Below are 22,996 nucleotides of genomic sequence, written 5' to 3' on the forward strand. Positions count from 1 at the left end.
AACATATGTCTTTATAATAGGATGATGTTCTTATTGGATATATGCCCAAGATTGCTTCAGCTGGTTCTTCAAATAAATGAACAACTTTTCTGAAAAAAACATGATATTGTTTTCCATCGTGGCTTTATTAGTTTTCACTCATTAATGCAATGAAGGAATGTTTTCATTATCCAGATTCTTGCCAGCATGAGCTGTCACATATATTATTGATCTTAACACATTCTGACATGTGTAAGATTGAATCTCAAAGTAATTTTTATTTGAATTTCTTTTCGGTGTTAAGGATGTTGAAAATTTCTTTAAGTGTCCCTGGCCCATTTGAGATTCCTTTGTTGAGAAGTCTCTGTATCTGAAACCCATTAAGTGAATTTTTTCAAGATCTTGTTTCTTGGGTTCTTTGTAATTTGTATATAAGGCCTTCATACACATGTACTACATATACACATATATACATGTATATGTGTATATATATATATATATATATATATATATATATATATATATATATACACACACACAAAATATTATATATTTTATATAAGGCCTTTATCAGTAATAAAGTTCATAAAAACCCTTTCTCATGACTTGTACTGTATCTTTCTTTGAGTGTCTTTTTCTTTCATCTTACAAAAGTCTACCACTTTTATGATGTTGTATTTAGATTTTAGTGTTTGTACTATTGACATTTCATTCAGAAGGATGTCTCCTATGCCTGTGTATTAAGGGTTTTCTACACTTTCTCTTCTGTCAGTTTCAGTGTGATTGGATTTATGTTGAGGTCTTTGAGTCATTTGAACTTGAGATTTTCACAAGCTGATGAATATGGACCTATCTGCTGTCTTCTGTATGCAAAGATAAAGTGTAACAAGCTTCATTTGTTGAAGATGCTGGCTTTATTCCCATTGTGTATTTTGGGTTCCTTATTAAAAATTATGTGTTCGTGTTATGTGTTCGTTGGGATTATTTCTGTACCTTCAATTCTATTCCATTGATCATTGTGTCTGTTTTTATCCAAATGCCATGCAGTTCTTTTATTCTCTTATAAGTGTTTTAGATCTCCTGGGATTTTGTTCTTCCACATGAAGCTGGAATTGTCCTTTCAAGGTCTGTAATTATTCTTTTGGGATTTTGATAGAGATTGTGTTGAATCTGTAGTTTGCTTTTGGTAAGATTGCCATTTTCACTCTGTTAATCCTACTGATCTATAAGCTTGAGTGATCTTTCCATCTTCTGACATATTCTTCCATTTCTTTCTTCAAAGGTTTGTAATTTTGAATCAATCTAATGAATTCACTTGCTTCGTTAGAGTTCTTCTAACGTATTATATGAGTGGCTACTATGAAGGGTGTTGTTTCCCTGATCTCTTTCTCATGCCATTTACCTTTTCATATAAGGGGAATATAGGAGGGTGATTGATATTGTTAGATATAATCTAGGATTCAGCCACTATGCTGAAAGTGTTTATGAGCTATAAAAGTTTTCTTATGGAATTTTTCAGTTCATTTATATACACTATCATATCATCAGCCAGTTTGTTTACTTTGAATTTTTCATTTCCAAATTGTATCCTCTTTATCTCCTTTGGTTGTCATGCTTGTCTAGCTACAACTTCAAGTTCTATATTGAATAGATATGGAGAAAGTAGACAGCCTTGTTTTGTTTCTAGTTCCAGTGGAATTTCTTTTATTTTCTGCACGTTTAATTTGATGTTGAGTATAGAATATCTGTAAACTTCCTGTGTTATGTTTAGATATATCCCTTCTAGTCCCATGCTCCCCAAGCATCTTTTCATGAAGTGGTTTTGTATTTTGTTGAAGACTTGTTTAGTGTCTCTTGAGATGATGCTGTGGTTTATTTTTGAGAGTTTATTTATATGGTGGATTACATTTCCTGATTTTCCTGTGTTGAGCCATCAGTACGTCTCTGGATGAAGCTTAGTTGATCAGTGTGCATGGTACTTTTGATGTGTTTATGAAGGCAGTTTGCAGGTATTTAATCAAATATGTTTGGGTATTTGTTCATGAAGAATATTTGTCTTTCTATTTTGAGACTGTAGGTAGTTTAGTGTAACTGTGACTGTGGCTTCATAAAAGAAATTGAGTAACATTCCTTCTGTTTCTCTTTTGTAGATTACTGTGTTAAGCATTGGCCTTAAGTCTTTTTTCAAAATCTTGTAGAGTTCTGCCAACCTAGCTATCCAGTTGTGTCATGTTTAGTTCAAATTCTGTAATGACAGTTTTTATTTCACTAAAGTTATTTGTCTAATTAAATTATCTATATTATCTTGATTTAATATTGCATATTGTAACCAATTAAAACATTTATTTATTTCATCTTTCATTTTTTTCTTTTTCTATTCAGATTTGGTGGAGTACAGAATTTTAAAACCTGTCTTTCTGGTTATGAGGATTTCCCCATTGCATTTTGTTATGTGTCACTTCCCATTTCTGAGTTGATTATTTTTGATAATCTCTCCCTCCTCTCTCTCCTGACTTATTTTGTTGATTTTTCTGTAAAGAACAAATCTCTCTCTCTCTCTCTCTCTCTCTCTCTCTCTCTCTCTCTCTGTGTGTGTGTGTCTCTGCCTTCTCTCTCTCTCTCTCTCTCTCTCTCTCTCTCTCTCTCTCTCTCTCTCTCTCTTTCTCTCAGTTGTATACTCTATTGCTGTCTTGTCCTTTGTGTGTACCTACTACTTTTTCTTCTAGAGCTTTCAGGTGTGCTGTTATCATACTAGCATGAGATCTCTCCAGTTATTTTATGTGACACTTAGTGTTATGAACCATCCTCTTATTATGACTTGTTTCCTATCAGTTTGTTTTTGGCGTGTCTTCCATTTGATTGAATTGTAGAAAGTCTTTAATTTCTTTATTTCTATCTTGACTTTTTTTTTTTCTGAGACAGGGTTTCTCTGTGTAGCCCTGGCTGTCCTGGAACTCACTCTGTAGTCCAAGCTGGCCTTGAACTCAGAAATCCACCTGCCTCTGCCTCCCAAGTGCTGGGATTAAAGGCTTGGGCCATTGACTTATTTTTTTTTTTTTTTTATAGTTGAAAGTTGTTCAGTTTCAAAGGGTCTGTAGCCTTTGGTTGTTTCTATTGTTGATGTGCAGCTTTTATCATGATAGGCTGATAATACAGGGTGGTTATTTAGATTTTCTTGTATCTATTAAGACTTGTTTTATATTCAATTATTTGGTCTGTTTTGGAGAATCATTCATGAGGTGCTGAAAAAAAATGTATATTCTTTTGTTTTGGGATGGGATGTTTTATAAATATCTGTGAGGTTTCTTCATTTTTTTTTCATCAGTCAGCTGTAGCATTTCTCTGTTTACTTTTAGTTTCAAGGGCCTGTCCTTTGGTGGTAGTGAGATATTGTAGTCTCTCATTATCTTTTTTTTTTTTGGTTTTTCGAGACAGGGTTTCTCCGTGTAGTCCTGGCTGTCCTGGAACTCACTCTGTAGACCAGGCTGGCCTCAAATTCAGAAATCCGCCTGCGTCTGCCTCCCAAGTGCTGGGATTAAGGAGGATGTTTTAATACTTCCATGTATGTCCAAAACATAAGAGCACCATAGTAAGAAACATGTACTGACCCTCATGCATTGATAATGAGAGACTGCCGGGTAGTGGTGGCGCACGCCTTTAATCCCAGCACTTGGGAGGCAGAGGCAGGCGGATTTCTGAGTTCGAGGCCAGCCTGGTCTACAGAGTGAGTTCCAGGACAGCCAGGGCTACATAGAGAAACCCTGTCTCGAAAAACCAAATAAATAAATAAATAAATAAATAAATAAATAAAATAAAACATCCTCCTTTAGGATTTTTTTTCTTGATGAATGAAAATTTAATGTCCTCCATTCCTTTAAATTAATTTTCATTTGATGTCTATTTTGTGAGATAGTAAAATAGCTATACCAGCTTGTTGTTTTAAGTCCACTTCAATGGAATATTCTTTCACATCTCATTACCTTGAAGTATAACCCATAGATGCTTCAATAGATCCTGACCCTGCCCTTCTCTGGGAAGTTGTTGGTGTCACAGATGTTTACTCTTCTGTCCAATGTGAGTCAGGCCAGCATGAGCCCCTTCTCAAAGGAATTTATCCTCATGCCTAGCTAGGATGCTGTCCAGTCTGGGAAGCTGGCTTGTGTTGAAGGGCCACTTCACTAGTTATAAAACATTGAGTCAGCAGATACTTAAATAATGATTACAACCAGAAATTGAAGCACAGAAACCAGTGTTTAAATAACATAGTGATAACCTTAGTACAGTGCATAAGAACATTATGGCTAAAAATTTGCTGGCTCAATATTTTTCTGTTTTTAATTTTGTTCTTTTTGTGTTTGTTTTAGAAGACAATGATTGTCTCTATAGATTTGGCTGTCCTGCAAGTAGGGTGGATACGTACACGCCTCCAACTTAAGAGATCCATCTGAGTCTGTCTCCAAAGTAATATAATTGTTTACATGTGGGCCAACATACCTGGTTTTTTTTGGTTGTTGTTTTTGTTTTTGTATTATTGGCTGATGTTGTTTTATGTTATCAGCTGACAATATAGGTTTTTCGTATATGTCAAGCATACGCTGTTATGCTGAGCTTCACCCATATCTTGCATTTTTAAATTTGACAGAGAATGTCACTCTGTTTTCCAGAAAGTCATGTCCTGATGACAGTGATACTGCTTAATCCTCCAGAGTCATTGGATTGTAGATGCATGGGCAGACTTCCTACCTGTTGTGTAGGTTTTGAATTTATGTTGGAATAAATATGAGTATTTTGCCTGTATGCATGAATTTGCATCGCATGTGTGCCTGGTTGTTCAACATCAATCTAAATGGAGAGATCCTTAAAGCAATTCCACTAAAATCAGGTACAAGAGAAGGCTGCCCACTCTCTCCCTTTGTATTCAATATAAACATTTAAATTATAGCAAAAGAAATAAAACAACTAAAGAAGATCGAGGAGGCTATAAATTGGAAAGGAAGGAGTCAAAGTATTGCTGTATTGCTACTGATTAAGGATAAAATACTATACATAAGTGACCCCTAAAATTCTACCAGAAAATTCCTGCAATATATATATATATTCCTGATATATATATATATATATATATATATATATATATATATATATATACATACATATACCTTCAGCCAAGTGGCTGGAGAAAAAAAGAAAAACTCAAAGAAATCAGTAGTCACGCCATATTCAAATGATAATTTGGCTGAGAAGTAATAAGGGAAACAACATACTTTACAGTAGCCACGAATTATGTAATATATCTTGGAATAACTCTAACCAAGCAAGTGAATGATCTGTATAAAAAGAACTTTAAATCCTGAAGAAAGAAATTGGAGATTTAAAAATATGGAAAGATCTTTCATACTCATGTATAGATCAGATTTCCATAGCAAAAAACAACCATCTGACAAATAGTTCCTTACATTTTGTAGTTAGTAATTATTCATACAATATCTATGATGTGTGCTTAGTACTGTTGATCTGTTTGCTTGTCTCTTTATATCTGTTAATTGGTCTTTTTCTTGCAAATGTATAGCCTATTCAAAAGATAAAGAAATGAGAGATGTGAACCTTTTAATTCATTTTCTTTCTAAAATGGCTTTGTGACTACATTATAACATCTGTGTCAGGAAGTAACTGGAGAAAAACGGGGAATAATTTGAACACATTGTCAATGAAATATATGTTGAATATGTGAACAAGCACTATGCTTTCTTTTTTACACATGTACGGGACGTTTTAGAATGCAGTGACATATGAGGATGTGCATGTAAACTTTACTCGGGAAGAATGGGCTTTGTTGGATCCTTTCCAAAAGAATCTCTACAAAGAAGTGATGCTGGAGACCTACAGCAACCTCACTGCTATAGGTAAGATGATTAATGTTGTTTTCCTTTTTAAAATCAGAGTACAACTGAGTTTTTGATTTGTTTGTCTGTCTTTTTGCTTGCTTCTTTTGTTGTTGATGCTCTTCTATAATTTCAGTTGAGAAGAAGGAAGAATGAGGTGAATGAATCAGAAATGGTTGCAAGGTTCACTGAAGATAGTATCTTAAATTTTGCCTAAATTTTAATAGTACATCATACATTTTCTGGTACTGTGTTTCAGGCTATTATTGGGAAGACCACAGTTATGAAAAGAATTCTCAAAATTCTAGAAGACATGGAAGGTAATTTTTATTTACGTGGTTTAACCAAATATGCCTCTGATGAAATCTTCATGTGTTCTTGATGTTTTAGTTAAAAACAACAGTGCAAATAAGCAGAGCTTTAAGGATATTGAGTATTTAATTCTAACAAAGGCATGTACCTCTATGACAGGTATTCTATTTCTGTTTGCAGTGCATTCTTCAATATAGAATACATGGAAACAGTACCTTAACAGATACTACTATTTTAAGCACAGCCCCATTGACACTAAAATACAGACCTGCCAGTCTGTTTAGCCTTATACCTCTGAGATATTACAAAAAGTATGCAGTTTTAATGTAGGATGTGTATATATCCAAAACCTTCTCATAAGCAAATAGTGCACAATAAAGCAGATGTTACTCATGTCCGTGTAGTAAGGTGGTTAAGTTTCATGATAGTGGAAGTTCATAAGGGTTGAGAAAGTTGCTTAGAAAACTTAACGTAAACAACACATATATGTCTCTGGAGAACAAAAATTCAAACTGTGTGAATGCAATATGCATACACTTCATTTGTTATTCTATCTTTAATAGGTATATTATAAAGCACAAGCATGTCTCTATGTCTATCTATCTATCTATCTATCTATCCATCTATCTATCTATCTATGTATCTATCTTTATTTTATATGGAGGATGCAGGTCCCAATTATTAAAGATATTGACACTCATTACATTTAGAAAACATTGTAAAAGTAATTTGTACATATCAAAATATTCATTAATATAATACATGGGGTAAAACTTCCAAAAGGGCCAATTGCATACACAGGCATGAAAAAATTTACACTGTAGAGAAAATTTCTAATACAGGCAATGTGATAAAGATTTTGTATGTCACAGGCATCTTCAAAGGGAAGAAAGAATTCACACTGGAGAGAAAATTTATAAACATGTGCAGTGTAATGACATGTTTTCAAGGCATAGTCATCCTCAGATACATGAAAGAATGCTTACTGGAGCCTTTGTATATGATAGTGGTCTTCAAATGCATAGAAGAACACACATAGGAGAGAAACCCTGTGATTTTAACACATGTGGTAAAGCCTTTGCATGCCCCAGCCATCTGCAAAGCCCTAAAAGGACACATACTGGAGAGAAGCCCTATGAATGTAAACAGTGTGGTAAAGTCTTTTCATGGCACAGTGCTCTTCATCGGCATAAAAGAATACATACTGGAGAGAAGCCCTATGAATGTAAACTATGTGGTAAAGCCTTTTCATATGACTGTGTTCTCCAAAGGCACAAAAGAACACATACTGGAGAGAAGCCCTATGAATGTAAACAGTGTGGTAAAGCCTTTACACAGATCAGTAATCTTCAGAGTCATAAAAGAACACATACTGGAGAGAAGCCCTATGACTGTAAACTATGTGGTAAAGCCTTTGCATATCACACTGCTCTTCAAAGGCATAAAAGAACACATACTGGAGAGAAGCCTTGTGGATGTAACCAATATCACAAAGCCTTTGCTCCTCACGGCCATCTTCAGATTCATAAAAGAACACATACTGGAGAGAAGCCCTATGAATGTAAACAATGTGGTAAAGTCTTTGCCCATCACAGTGCTCTTCAAAGGCATAAAAGAACACATACTGGAGAAAAGCCCTATGAATGTAAGCAATGTGGAAAAGCCTTTGCACAGAACAGTACTCTTCAGAGTCATAAAAGAACACATACTGGAGAGAAGCCCTATGAATGTAAACAATGTGGTAAAGCCTTTGCACGGAACTTTAATCTTCAGAGCCATAAAAGAACACATACTGGAGAGAAGCCCTATGAATGTAAACAATGTGGTAAAGCCTTTGCACAGAACAGTGTTCTTCAGAGTCATAAAAGAACACATACCGGAGAGAAGCCCTATGAATGTAAACATTGTGGTAAAGCCTTTGCTCGTCACTGCAGTCTTCAAATGCATAAAAGAACACATACTGGAGGGAAGCCCCATGCATATAACCAATGTGATAAAGCATTTCTCCACAGTAGTGACCCTCAAAGGCATAAAACAACATATACTGGGGAGAAACACTGCATATAACCACTGTGGTAAAGCCTTTGTCCACAAAACTAGTCTTTAAAGACATGATAAAATGCATACTGGAGGGAAGCCCTATGAATATAACCAGTGTAGTAAAGCCTTTACACATAAAAGTAATCTTCAGAGTTATAAAAGAACACATATGGGAGAGAAATGTTAGCAAGTTCAACAATATTGTAAAGACTTAACATATCACTGTCATCGTCAAAGGCATAAAAGATCACATACATGGAGAAAACCCTATGAATATATGTCAAGGGCAGCCCTGATTATACACTGAAGGCCTGGAATAAGCCATAGGCCTAAAAGAAGCAATAGGCCTGACATACATGCATGCTAACACAATTTCTTGGGTCTCTGTGGAAAAACACTGAAACAGATGGCTAAAGCTATTGTAAACAAGCAGCTTTGGTGGAAAATTGCCAGGCTGAATAGTCATAGACCTTGTAGATAGGTAGCCTTGGTGGATAGTACCAACTTAGGTAAGGACAAATAAATCATAAGCACAGTCATAGTGACCTGTCCCCTGAATCTTCACCCAGCTGACACTCTGTTCTGGAAGATATTTGTACTCCCCCTGAACACCTATGCTCCTGCCTTATCCCCTTCCCCACATCCTGCCTTTTTGTGTATGTAACTTCTGTGTGAAAAAGTAAAAATTACGGTTTGATTCACCTGTAGACCAGCTGTGATTATTTGCATCTTTGCCTCTTCCCCCCACCCCTTCCCGCTCTCTTTCAGGTGACCTCCCCAGACTGTTTAATGCCCTGCTGGTCAGAACAAATATAACCAATGTGGTATATCCTTTGCACATATGGGGTTCTTCAAAGACAAATTGGAGCGAACCCCTATGAATGTAGTCAACTTGATTACGTCTTTGCATATCAGCCTTACCTTGTAATGCATGACAGGAATCATACTGCAGAGATACTCTGTGTGCTTTAGAGTGTGGGTCTGTCTTTCTGTGTGTGTGTGAGAGAGAGAGAGAGAGAGACAGAGAGAGAGAGACAGAGACAGAGACAGAGAGATAGACAGACAGACAGACTGACTGACTGACTCTGGCTAATCTTCCCATGGCTTTTCTCCTACTTAATTACCTTGCCTAGCTTTGATATAAGTAATTGTGTCTGTAAGTATTTTCACATATTATGACTTGTTCAGTTGGTATCCAGAAGAGGTCTGTTATTTTTTGAAGGGGATCGCAGAGGAGTGGATCTTGTGGCCATGGTAGGTGGAAAAATTTATGGAGATGTGGAGGGAGGGGAAAACAATCCTGGAATAAATCCTTCATCCTATAATGTTTCCTCCTTGCAAAATGTGCTGGGTCAATAGTAGCACACCAATGGTGATAGCCATTAATTGACTGGTTTAATTGGAGGCACATGAAAGAAGAAAGAACCTGTAACTGACACTGACTGGTTGACCAGAAACTAGAAGCAAGATAAGCCAGAATCATACAATAGAACCAAAGATAACTTCCCTCTCCCACAACAAAAATAGCACCTTCCATAGTGATGTTCTGCTCTAGTCATAGTTTGGTGACTATCCCAAATCTCATGACAAAGTCTGCTTTCAGCAGGCCATGGGAGTAGTATAAATGACCCACACCTAAACACTGGGTATAGAGAAGCCAGGTTTGCAGTCTCTATTGCTTTTCTCACCTAAGAACTTGGGGAAACCCAGAGAAGATGGGGAGAAGGAATTGTGGAAACCAGAGGTGTCAAACACACAAGGAGAGCACAGGCAACAGAATTATCTTACCTGGATTCCTGGGGTCTCCCAGATATTGAAGCACAATCTTGGAGCCTGTATGGGTCTACACCAGGTACACTGCATGTATCCTATGGTTGTGGGCTGCTGGTTTTGTTTCTGATCCTAGAGGGTGTGGCAAGATCCAGAAGTCAGAGAGAGATGTTTGATGTTTTTCCAAGAGTTGGAGCAGGCTTCAGTAACCAGTGAGATGCTTACAAAAATAGATGACCAGAAATGAATTATTAGAACAGGGGGAGAAGAATGGTACTCTAGAATTTGGAGTCAAACTTGTTGACTGGCAGAAGCCAGCAACAAACAAACTTGAGACAAGTCAGATGAGATGATTCAGAGACTGATCCTGTATGCTCTTCCTGCGGTTTTGTACCAGATGAATAAAAGAAGGACATGACCACTCGTAGGCATGTTTGAGACAAATGTTTTATTGAAGGGATGAGGGAGGGCACAACTATGAGTATTTGGAAATATCCAAGCCTCTTCGGTGCAGAATACACTTGGCCTTGAGTTTTGGGGTGAAGGACTTAGAAAGTAATGAAGAGGTCGGGGAGAAAGAATGTGGAAGCAAGTTCTATGGGAACCCATGGGTTTTGCAGGAAAAGGGAAGCTGAGGGTATCTCAGCAAATCTCACTGACAAAAACCAGCTTAGGGAAGTGATGGTTAAAAGTGCTCAGAAGAGCCAGGATTTTATTACAGGTACTAGCAGCCAGCACCTGCTTCTGGTATGTTAAATAAGTTAGCCATTTGTACCAAGTTCCTTTGAGATTTTACAAATTACAAATTAATCAGTGTTTGAGTATTATCTCACTCTATTTCATGAAATGTAAGTTAACCAGTCCTATGTTTTTCTCTGTAATTGCTTAAATGATTTTTCTGCTTTTAATGACAATGCTGTGATTGTTTGGGAAAATCAGAGTACTGTAGTACTCTGTATGAACCTAGTTTATCACTGATATTCCCTCCTTATACACTACTTCTCAATTCGTTCATCTTAAATTGTTCATGTAATTTTATTTTATATCTATGGGAATTTTGCTTACATGTACATCTGTGAACTTCATGCCAAAGGAGGTTGCAGATCAACTAGAACCAGTGTTGCAGAATGTCATGAGCCACCATGTAAGTGTGAGTACTGTAACTGAGCCAGTGTCCTCTGAAGAAGCAGTCATTGCTGTTTGTCTGTGAGCCACCACTCCAGAATAATGGAATATACATTGAATAGAAGAAGAATTCCCTTGAAATAATGTAAAATATTGATATTTTTAGATACATGTCCCAACATTGCTTAGAGTCACAGCAATTAATGTGCTCTGGGCCCTCCAAAGTTGTTTATTTAGTGATGAAGACTGGGTAAATGAGTACTATTAATTTCTTGAGGACTTAAAGATCTTACTAGGTTTGTTTTTATACTTGAGTTGGAAAAACTATCTGTCATTCATATATGATGAAAGTGTTTATCCCCTGTTCTGCAGGGAACAGTGCTTGAATACACTGTTGTTAATACACCTTTGGTATCAATTTTGAAAGAAGTCATTTGTACATAGATTTCTTCTTGCAGTACTTTCATTATCTTAATAATGTCAGTGTTTCTCTCAATATTTGACAAAAGATGTCTTATTGTTGGTAAATCTCAATAGCTGGTTTTCAAATCATTTTAATAGGTTCAACTATCTCATTGAGAATATTACTTTTTTGTCCTGTTTACTTAACTTAGTATCGCTATGTATTTACATGGCAATAAAAAACCTCTTACAAATTTAGTCTAATTTGCCATTTATTGAAAATTATAGCAGCCCATGTATCAGATTTCTTAACCATGGAAATACATGTTTTCTATTTTTTAAATTAACTCTTCTATTAATTCTCCAAATTATACTGTGAACATAATTAAGTCACTATTTGAACAAAAGTGGTCTGTACCCATGAAAAGTATTTCTTTGTGGTGTGTGTGTCTTTGTGTGTGTTTATATAAAGTGTCCTATCAGGATATATGCCCTGCCATGAAACAAACACATATTTCAGTACATTGAATAGGAAATCTCCCTTTAGTCTAATGCTTTTAAAATGAAAACACAGTTTTTAATAAAATTAATGTTCTTTGATTTAATCTTGCAATGACTTCACTTTCTACTATTGTTTTTATTGATATTTTGATATACAGCTTAGAAGTAAAAATGAATAACAATAATAATGCAAATTTTCATTTTGAATTGCTGATAAGAAAATATGTATGGGGAGGGTGCTTCTCTTCTTTGGTGTGGCCTGCCCTCTTTCTAATACAACTTACAACTTTCTTACCAGTTTCTGATCAGGAAAACATGGACAGGAAAGAGGAAGATAAGGAGGCCATCCACCGACTTCCTCATCTCAGATTGTTCTCTCAAGAGCAAGAAATCTGCTCTTTTGGTGGATTTGTAAACTGCTAAGTCCTAAGAGATACAAAGGAACTGAGAGTCACAGGGATGGAGAGACACAGGCAGCAATTGTAGCTGAGGCTGAATTCTTACCTGTGTCAAGCTCACTGCTACCACAGTTTCAGTCTGTGCTGCTGGGGATGTCCTGTAGCTACGCAGCTGTGGTTTTCTCTTCAATCTTAGTACAGGATCAAACAGGAGTTCACTGACTCCTGCCTGAAATTCTTGATCTCCTCTGGTCCCAGGTATAGAATTCCATGTTTCTGTCTTGTGCATGACTGTCTTCTGGGTCAGCAAAATGCAGTCAAAACTTTATCTCCTTGGAATATCTGTGTGTCAGTAGGAAGCTGGAATTTTCTACTTCAGGAGTAGCAATATTTGATCTATGCTTTTGCCTTTTGAAGAGAGCAGCATTATAGGTTCAAAAATGAATGAGATCTTGAAATCTACAGAGTTGGATCATACTGTGACTCTGTAAACTCTCCAAGTTTATTAGGCCTTCATCCTGTATTCCATTAAGTGGATATGGTAACTTCACATCTCTGAAATGTTTTTGACATTAGCTAAGGTGCCTGACTCAACTATTTTCAGTTGATTGGCATAATATATATAAAAAATTAAGCACATCATGACTACTGTCATTTAAATAAACAGGAGAAATTTTAATGATGTGTTGAAATTATGAGTTATAAAAGAAAGAACAGTAAATAAACTTTGACATTAGCTTTGTATGCGTTGAGATACAGATGTGCTGTTTTCTTAATTCTATTTCTAGAATTATTTATTTATTTTATGTATGCATACACTGTAGTTATCTTCAGACACACCAGAAGAGGGCATCAGATTCTCTTACAGATGGTTGTGAGCAACCATGTGGTTGCTGGGAATTGAACTCAGGACTGTTACAACAGCCATGAGTGTTCTTAACCACTGAGCCATCACTCCAGCCCTGGTAAAGTGTTCTTGGGGATCCAGGGCATTGGTTTCTGGGGCAGGCACCTGTCTTTAGCTTGTATAATGATTATCTTCTTAACAATTACCTATGTGCAGATTTTACAGCTTAAGATAGTAGAAGTTCTTAGTTCCAGGAGAGGAATTTTTGACAGGTGTTTAATAATACATGATTCCACCTCTCATCTGATTGTTTATAATTATTCTCATGGACAAATTTTATAGCCAACATTAGCCAGAGAAGTTCCCTATGCTGTGAAGTTGGTGACTGCAGAGACTCATGTCTGCTCACAGTATAAGGCTGAGGAACACCCAAGTACTTAACTCCAAACAGGAAACCTATAGAGCCGCCTCTACAGCTCAGAGCATTGTGGGATATGGGGAGAATAAGTGCAGGAGGCAGAGGATGAGGAGAAGGAAGGAAATGCAACACTGTCGTCTCACGCACAGCCAAAGCAACCACAGTCTGTCTCCAACTCTACAGCTACTGCACAAAAGTGGATTCCTCACCAGCAGAGGGAAGACCAGACTGGAACTCCATGGGCCCATCTCCTATTCTACTGAACTTCTGGATACTGGCAGACCATGGGAAAGAGGCTGGAATTGATTTGACTCCAGTGGGAAAATTGAAACCCAGGATCCTACAGAGAGCCTTGTTTAAACTTTGTGGGTCACAAGAGAAGTCCAAAGATGTGAATGTGAGAAAGAGACTTGTAAAGAAGAGTATTTTAAGGGATTTTAAGGGAGCTGAAAGAGGTAGGATAAGGAGGGAATGGCTGAAATGCATTATATATGTGTCTTACTTAGGGTTTTACTGCTGTGAACAGACACCATGGCCAAGGCTACTCTTATAAAGCCAACATTTAATTTGGGCTGGCTTACAGGTTCAGAGGTTCAGTCCATTAACCATCAAGGCAGGAACATGGCAGCATCCAATCAGGCATGATATAGAAGGAGCTAAGAGTTCTACATCTTCATCTGAAGGCTGCTAGCAGAATACTGGCTTCCAGGGATTTAGGATGAGGGTGTTAAAGCCCACACCCACAGTGATACATGTACTCCAACTCTACCACATGTCACTATAGTCCAGTTCCTGGGCCAAGCATATACAAAACATCAAAATATGGAATTGTATATTTTTAAAAGATAAAAATGATAAATATGAAACAGTTTTTTAAAAAATTTATTTTGTATATGTGAACACTAAAGCTGTCTTCAGACACACCAGAAGAAGGCATCAGAACCCATTACAGATGGTGGTGAGCCATTCTGTTGTTGCTGGAAATTGAACTCAGGACCTCTGGAAGAGCAGTCAGTGCTCTTACCCACTGAGCCATCTCACCAGCCCCGAAACAAAATTTTTATGTAAAGTAGTATCTAATGAAGATTTTTTTTTTTAATTTGGTATCTGTCACACTGTAAAACCAATGATTAAAAAAAAGAAAAATAGAAAATAACAACAAACAAAATTATAGACATCAAGCCCCAAACTAAGGTTAGTAATTAATTTTTAAAAATTTTTTTTCCTGTTTTTTTTTTTTTGTTTTTGTTTTTGTTTTTGTTTTTGAGACAGGATTTTTCTAAAAACCTTAGTTTTTTTAAAAACTAAGGTTAGTAATTAATTAAAAAAATTTTTTTCCTGGTTTTTTTTTTTGTTTTGTTTTGTTTTTGTTTTTTTTTTGTTTTTTTTTTGTTTTTTTTTTGGTTTTTTTCGAGACAGGGTTTCTCTGTGTAGCCCTGGCTGTCCTGGAACTCACTCTGTAGACCAGGCTGGCCTCGAACTCAGAAATCCGCCTGCCTCTGCCTCCCAAGTGCTGGGATTAAAGGCGTTCACCACCACCGCCTGGCCTATTTTTTAAAAATTTTTTTGGCCATCTCCTTTCCCCATTTCCCCTCCCTAGAAAACCCCTATCACATCCCCTTCTTCTTTTTGCTTTTATGCCATTTTTTAATGTTAATCAAAAGCTTTATAAGTTTGGTAATGCTCAATATCAATCAGAAGTGTAACCCAATGCCCAACCTAGATATATCAACTATCTTTGACTGGCAGAGACACACTAACAGCCTCCATGTCCCCTCACCCCACCTCTCTTGTCACCTAGCTTCTCCTTTCCTTCTCCTTCTCCTCCTCTCCTTACTCCTCCCACCATAGCTCCTCCTATATACCACCCTTCCTATTAAAACAAAACTTTTCTCTTAAAATACAATTAGGGCATAAATATACCAATTTGTGTCAGTAAGGTACAAGATAGACCTAATACCCAGTCCATCATTTTGTTGACTAAACAGAACCTCAGTCATTTCTTCTAACTAAAAGACTTAGTTCTGAACCTGGCGTTTTTACTTTGCTTTAGAATGAATGTCATCTGAATACCATCCTCTCAAATCTTTCCTCTCAAATAGCTGGAATTGGCTATGAGACTATAAGTCTTCAACCCTGTCAGAAATCCAGGATGACAGAGTTAACTGAAATTCTGGGAAGCACAAAGCATAGCTTCTAAAATTTAGCCAATTTATAGAGACCGCTGAACACCTGGACAGTCCCTATACTACAGAATGTTAGAGAATCTGATCTTCAGCCTTCTGGCACAGGATCATCTGACAGACCTAGTGATGCAGAATTATTAAGTGATGCAGAATTATTACTCTGTCTTGTTAACAATTGTGTCTTGTGTCTAGTTGACTATTCTGCAAGTGTGTCCTTTTCTAGACAGTGATTTGTCTGTAGATGACAAAAGGCAATTCTTGCCTAGTGGCTGTCTCATCACTTCTGTAGTAACTCCAAAGATGCTCAAATTCTTCTTAGAATCCAAGACAGGAAGCTGTTAGGAGAAGACAGGTCTCTAATCAAAGTGAACATTAATATAGAAATGTTTGTAATGTCAATTCTGTGGGCTTATGGTGTTTTGAAAACCAACTATCCATGTAAGGCAATGTGGACTGTTGTCTGTTAACTCCTCTCAGCTATTTTTTAAATAAAATATAGAAAACACCCTAACAATAAACTCAGAGCCATGAATTTGCTATAGGCTCTTAACTCACAGGCTAACTGTTTCAAATCACTTAGAAAAGTTAAAGAAGGACTCGATCTAAGCCTTGTATTCCTAAATGTGTTATATAGGCACAATGCCTATGAGAGTAACGATATTAATCTCACTTTTATATTAATAAGAAGCTCATACCAATGAAAACCTTAAATTTGAATTCAAAGTAAATTTTGTACCATTTAAGAAATGCATTTAAGCATTTTGCTGCATATAGGAAACCCACCTCAGTTACAAAGACAGACTTTACCTTAGAGTAAAAGGCTGGAAAACACTTTTTCAAGCAAATAGTCCTAAGAAACAAGCTGGAGTAGCCATTCTAAAATCTCCAGCTTGAGAATACAAAAGGGGGAGACTCATGGCTCCACCTGTATAGGTAGTTGAGGTTGGTCTTGCCAGGTATCAGTGGAAGTGGAGGTCCTTGGTGCCTGAAAGTTTGGATTCCCTAGTGTTGGGGAATTATGAGAGCAGGGAGGCAGGAATCGGAGGATGGTGGGAGCACACTCTCATAGTAATTGGAGGAGGGGGGAATGGGGTAAGGGGTTAGGCATCAGTAGAAATGAACTGCCTTGGTGCTTGAAAGGTTGGATTCCCTAGTGTTGGGGAACTCGAGAGCAGGGAGGCGAGAATGGAAGGATGGTGGGAGCACATCCTCTCCCAGAATTATATGGATTAGACATGACAGAGGCAGGCTGTCAGAAGACTAGATTCCAGAATTTAAACAAAAAATTATCTTGATACTAAAATTTGTTTTGAGAATTGTATATTGCAGAATACACAGCTTCAGTGTATCTACTCATCCAGCAAGCTGAGCAAACCTGCTCAAACTTTTGATGTCCTGGAATTACAGCTGGATGCAGTGACAACACAGGGTAAGAGGCTTATCAATTTACTCTTCCCCTTACCCCTCTTCTAATATCTCAATGCCCATAAGCAGCTTAAAGATAATGAAGAGTCAGTGCCCCTATTACCTGGGCTTGGGGACTGAAGTGGTTAATATTGGGCTGTCTTTCTAGGAAAAAGTAGTGGTTTTGTTGGAACAGGGAGGGTTAGCTAGGATTTATTGCATAGCTATAATCTATTGGTAGAAATAAGTACAATTGTTATTAAGATGAAGTTATAATTTCTTAAATTGTTAGTAATTATTGCATATTAGATGATCTGATCAATAATATTGATGAAAGATGATCAAATTTTTCACCTGTGAAAGGAGAATTTGTCCTAGATAATCTTACATTCATCAGTATGAATTTTCTCATCTTTAAATTTAGAATATCAACTATCATCCTCCAGGAGACAGGGTTTCTCTGTGTAGCCCTGGCTGTCCTGGAACTCACTTTGTAGACCATGCTGGCCTCAAAGTCAGAAATCCATGGGCCTCTGCCTCCCAAGTGCTGGGATTAAAGGCGTGCACCACCACTGCTCAGCTAATATATCCTTGATGGAAAGATCAGGGTCAAAGTCATTCTCAGCTAGATAATGTGTTTGAAGCTAATGTGGGCTACAAAAGACACTACCTCAAAACAAACACAAACAAAGAAAACCCATATTTAATGACTGACTATAAAAACATCCTCAATCAACTCATTAAGTAGGATTTATGGAGAGTGTCTCAAAATATTTGTTGATTCAACAAAAAACTATGTAACCAAAAAGCAAGTTGGGGAGAAAAGGGTTTATTGAGATTATACTTAAGCATTGCTCTGTTCATCATATCAGGATGTCAGGGCAGGATCTAAATCAGGGCGGGAACCTGGAGGCAGCATCTGATGGAGATGCTATGGAGAGTGCTACATGCTAGCTTGCTTTACGTGGCTTTCTCCTCCTGCTTTCTATCAGAAGCCAGGATTACCAGCTCAGGGACGTGGCTTTCTCCTCCTGCTTTCTATCAGAAGCCAGGATTACCAGCTCAGGGACGACACCACCACAATGAGCTGGGACCTCCCCCATCAATCACTAGTTAAAAAAATGCCCTACAGCTATTTTGTGGAGGCATTTTCTCAATTGAGTTTCCTGCCTCTGATAACTGTAGCTTCTGGCAAGTTGTCATAAAACTAGCCACTACAGATTGATACTTATCTGTGGTGATGTAATGGGTCAGGACTCTTAACTGGGGGCTTTGGTTATAGTTATAATGAAAAAGACAGGATTCTTGTGATATGAAGTAGCTCTTGTAACATTTCCAGGTAAACCCTGCATGTTCAAAGTCATGTAACCTCCAGGATTAACTCAGAGGTGTAGAATTTGGCAAGAGGCTAACCTGTAGTTGTCTGCAACTACGGTTACCAGGTTCTCCTGAGACGAAGCCTGGGAATTAATGGGAAGGAGGGCGAGAGAAATGTGGGGCCAAGACAAAGTATTCTGATCACGGTCCGAAGTTTAATAATTTGCTTTCACATATAAAGGGGAAGCCCCACCCCCAGAGTCTCTTCTCGGTTCAGCCCAGGGGCTGGGCAAGGAGATAGCAGTCTGGAAGGTGTCAAGGCTAGCTCAGCAGGCAGTCCATTCTTCTTAGCTCAGGTATCAGACTCCAAGATGCCAAGGCTGGTAATGCAATGCATCTCAGGTCCTACTATTGCTTGGTCTATTGTGGCAAATGATTTTGCAGGCCTGCTCAGGCCTGGGGGAAGGGCACAGTTTCCCCCTTAATTTTTTAAGAATTGCAGTGCCAATATCTGGACAGGGCACAATATTTCATCCCATCTAGGGTCTAAAGTGGCTGGGCGACTGTGCCTGGCTTAGGTTGGCATTTCTATTACTTATATATTACCCGTCATTGAGGAAATCATACATAGCATATTGATGTATGCCTCTGTCTTAGGTTTATAGGAGCTAAAAATTACTCCTATAATTACCCGTCATTGAGGAAAACATACATAGCATAATGATGTATACCTCTGTCTTAGGTTTATAGGAGCTCAAAACACTCTTACCCGTCTTTGACTAACAGGCCATCATTGGCACACTCTTTAGACCCAGACCACATTCAGACCACAGGACCTGTGGGCATGCACTAGATGCAGTTCTTCACAGAGATGTGTAACTTCCATGATGAATATCTGAGCTTGCTGAGAGTGATCCTGTGTGAGGCAATCAATCTGCTTAAAATACAAGGTTCAAAGGTTAAAAGCAACATGTTTATTCAAGAAATGTAGAAAATAAGGTTGGAAGTGGAAGTATTTCAGTATCTAATCCCACTGCTAATTAAAGGGATCAGACACAAGTCTAGCCACTAGGTATATAGTGGGTGGCTTTAAGTACTGATAAAAAACACTCACCAGTAAGAGTGGAGATTATATGCCAAGTTAAATAAGCTGGTTGATAAAGATTTTGAGCCACCTTCATCATTAGAATCATAATTATTAGGCTCAAGATCTGTGTCCACTTGAGGACCAGTCTTTCAGTCAGCCATCAGGCTCCAATTTCTTTTTCTGAAAAATGTAGACTGACCCACGACCCCAAATTAGAACAGGATCAGGACCACACCAAGTATTATTAAGGGATCTCTCCACAAGACCCTGGCAAATAAATTGGAAGTAACTGGATGCCAGTTGTGATCCACTGCAGACTGACCTTTAGTATCAGTTTGCAGAAAATTTAAAACAAATAAAACAAAAGCAAGGTGTGCTTTTGGTGACCTTGTGGGGTATAATTCCTTCTTTCTAGTTTAAAAAAGCCAATTTTTTAGAATTACTTGTAAAACCAGAGAAGAAGCACCATTAGCTGCTTTTCCCATATTTAGAGAGTTATGAAAATATTATTTTAAAGTTTTATAATCTCTCTTTCACAATTTCTTGTCCTTGAGGATAATAAGGAAATATCAGTAATATTAAATTGTCAACAAACATTTCAAATGTTTGACTGTAGCCAAATAACTGTAATAGCCAGTTCCATTATCTATCTTAGTCTGATATGGAACACCAAGCATAGGAAAATAATATAGACAATAACTAATTATATTTTTAGTTGCCTCTCTTGTTAAAGTACTCACAACTAAAAGGTATAAACAGTGTCAAGTCACATGTACATATTTTAATTTTTTTAAATAAAAAATAAGTAACATCTATTTGTCAAAATTGATTACGTATGAGTCTTCAAGGCTTAACACCATTATGAAAAAGTTGAAGATATTGAGAACAATTTTTTGCAATTTAACTTGCACACTTTTTAGAAATGTCAAATTATTGTCTCAAGCTATTATTATAAAGAATAAGACTGTATGGCCAATTATTTTTGAAAGGCCTAGAATATGTCTAGTATATAAACCTGCTCTGGCATTGTCCTGTGGTTCAGACAATCCAATGAGCTTTTAAATGCTTTATAAAGTTAAGAAATAGTACATGTTTTGTAAACTAAGCTGTATTTTTATAAATAAAATTTGAAAATTAGCAATATCTAAAACCAGAAACAAGTTTAAGCAATTATAAATCATGAGCCATATACTGGCTATGAGTATATCAATTGAAGGTTTGATTTTTTTGCATTTTAAATAGTGGGTACAACACATAATTTAATTATTTGTGTTGAAGCAGGGGAAACTCAAGAAAACAAACATATGATTTAATTACATATACTGTCTTCTCAATAGATGAGACATCTGTAAATATAGTAAATACAGCAAACATCTTTTCTATGGGCTGCATGCATAGTAAATTTTAGAAAATATAAAAGCATACATAGAGAAAAACTGTAACAAATAATTATCAAATTTGTCTAAAAAGTTTGTCATGTAATAGGCCAAATTCATTATTTTCAATAACCAATTTAATTGCTATTTGGAATAAGGAATAAACCTTTTATCCAAAATGCTTTTAGGATTCTATCTTATAATCATGTATTAACACAATTATAATTTTGTAATAGGATGTTTAAACTTTATTTGTAGATGAAGAAAGATGAATCCACATTAATGGTTTCTTTTATCAAAGGGCTGCTGTGGACATATGAGTAGTAATAACACAAACAGCCAACAATTTATTATAGTCTATATAATTTATCTGTTGATAACTAACAACTTACTCTATTTTCAGCAAAGCTATCTTTTTTATTAGTTAATTGTCAAGGGGAATTAGGACTTGTATCCCTTTGAAAATATCAAACAGAGGTTTAAATCTTCCTATAGTAAGCTTAAGATGAGGTTTTAGCCAATTAATATCTCTTAACAACTTTTAAAAATCATTAAATGCAAATCAAGATTAAAAGCAAACCATTTTCTTTTTGCATATACACTTACAAGCCAGAAGAGGGCACTAGATCCCCACCACAAATGGTTGTGAGCCACCATGTGGTTGCTGGGAATTCAATTCTTATATTTTTAATTATAAGTCTAGCCTTTAACTGCTGAGCCATCTCTCTAGCCCCAACTATCTATTTTTATTAGAATTTTCTGTGTCACAATCTGCTTAGGATATAACTGAGGTCTCAAATATTGAAAAGATACTGCCTTTGAATCTTTTCTGGAGCAACATGTACTCCAAATTTTTTTTTCTCCAAAATTTTTAAAGCTCGTTATATTGGAGCAAAGGCTTGCAGAAAACTCCTTCAAAGAAACCCGCTACTAAAGTATCACGCAATGAATAATATACACTAAAAGATTTAAACTCTTAATTTTTTGTATCAAAGCAACAATATTTTTATATACATATAATGTAAAGCAATTAACCATTCTTTGAAGCAATCATTTCTAACAATACCGCTTCATGGGCTCCTAAAAATTATGAATAAATTTACTGAATGTAAACCTCCCACCTTTACCAGAAATGTAAAAGGATGGCATAAAAACATCTTTTAGATCTATAATAATTCTATATGTATTTACTGGAATGGCAGCTGGAGTAGGCAAGTTAGGCTGTAATGTCCCATTAGTTTCATAAATCTTAAGTTTGAACTTTGTTTTGGATTAATTCAATAACCAATTTATTTTTAGCTGAGTGAGAATATCAGATAAAGGCCAATCTTATCCTCTAGTAATTGTTACATATATTAGAGGAACCAAAAGTATCTCATTTTTAACAAGTTGGAAGGAAGCAGATGTAAAGGAACAAAAACAAACTGAACAATATTTTTGTCAGCAGGTAAACACATTTCTAGGACCTGGTCGGGAAGGCCCAGGACAAAAGGAATGCTTGGCCCCTGTGCTTCTGCAGAGCTCAGTCTGCATTGTCTTAATTCAAATGTAAATGCTTTTAATCTCTGGCCTGTTTTCTAAGGCCTGCCCCTTTTTGTAGGCCTGAACTGCATAATTTTTTTAAACTTTAAATTTAAACTTTAAACTTTAAAAGATATGTGTTGTATCTTTGTTCTCTAAGTTTGAGAATTTCAAAAAAATCTCAAACTCACGATTGAACTACCAACTGTAGCCAATGGAATATTGGCAGTTTAACTATGTTTTTAAGCCTCTTTTGTAACATTAGAGTATAACCATGAATTTGAGAAATAAAACCAATTTTTAACGATGTAAACAATCTATTTTCTCTAAAATCAACATCAAGTAAATTACCTTTATGTTACAAAGTTTTGCTGCCAATTTTTATATATGAATGCATGATAGTGCAGCTTTTAATATGTCACTAAAGAGAC

At 36.5% G+C, this 22,996-nt stretch overlaps 1 protein-coding gene across 1 annotated transcript in view; it reads left to right on the forward strand.

Moving 5' to 3' along the window:
• Nucleotides 1-8,377, forward strand: part of LOC117712544 (uncharacterized) — a 34,496-nt gene extending 26,119 nt beyond the window's left edge. Inside the window, exons 7-10 of the mRNA XM_076937864.1 lie at nt 4,644-4,729; nt 5,756-5,882; nt 6,121-6,181; nt 7,046-8,377. Of these exons, the coding sequence (XP_076793979.1) occupies nt 4,644-4,729; nt 5,756-5,882; nt 6,121-6,181; nt 7,046-8,240 (1,469 nt within the window). The 3' untranslated portion in view covers nt 8,241-8,377. The remainder of the gene's footprint in view (nt 1-4,643; nt 4,730-5,755; nt 5,883-6,120; nt 6,182-7,045) is intronic.
• The last annotated feature ends 14,619 nt before the right edge of the window (nt 8,378-22,996 follow it).

The sequence above is a fragment of the Arvicanthis niloticus genome, chromosome 7, assembly GCF_011762505.2.
Source record: "Arvicanthis niloticus isolate mArvNil1 chromosome 7, mArvNil1.pat.X, whole genome shotgun sequence".
Classification (NCBI taxonomy): Eukaryota; Metazoa; Chordata; class Mammalia; order Rodentia; family Muridae; genus Arvicanthis; species Arvicanthis niloticus.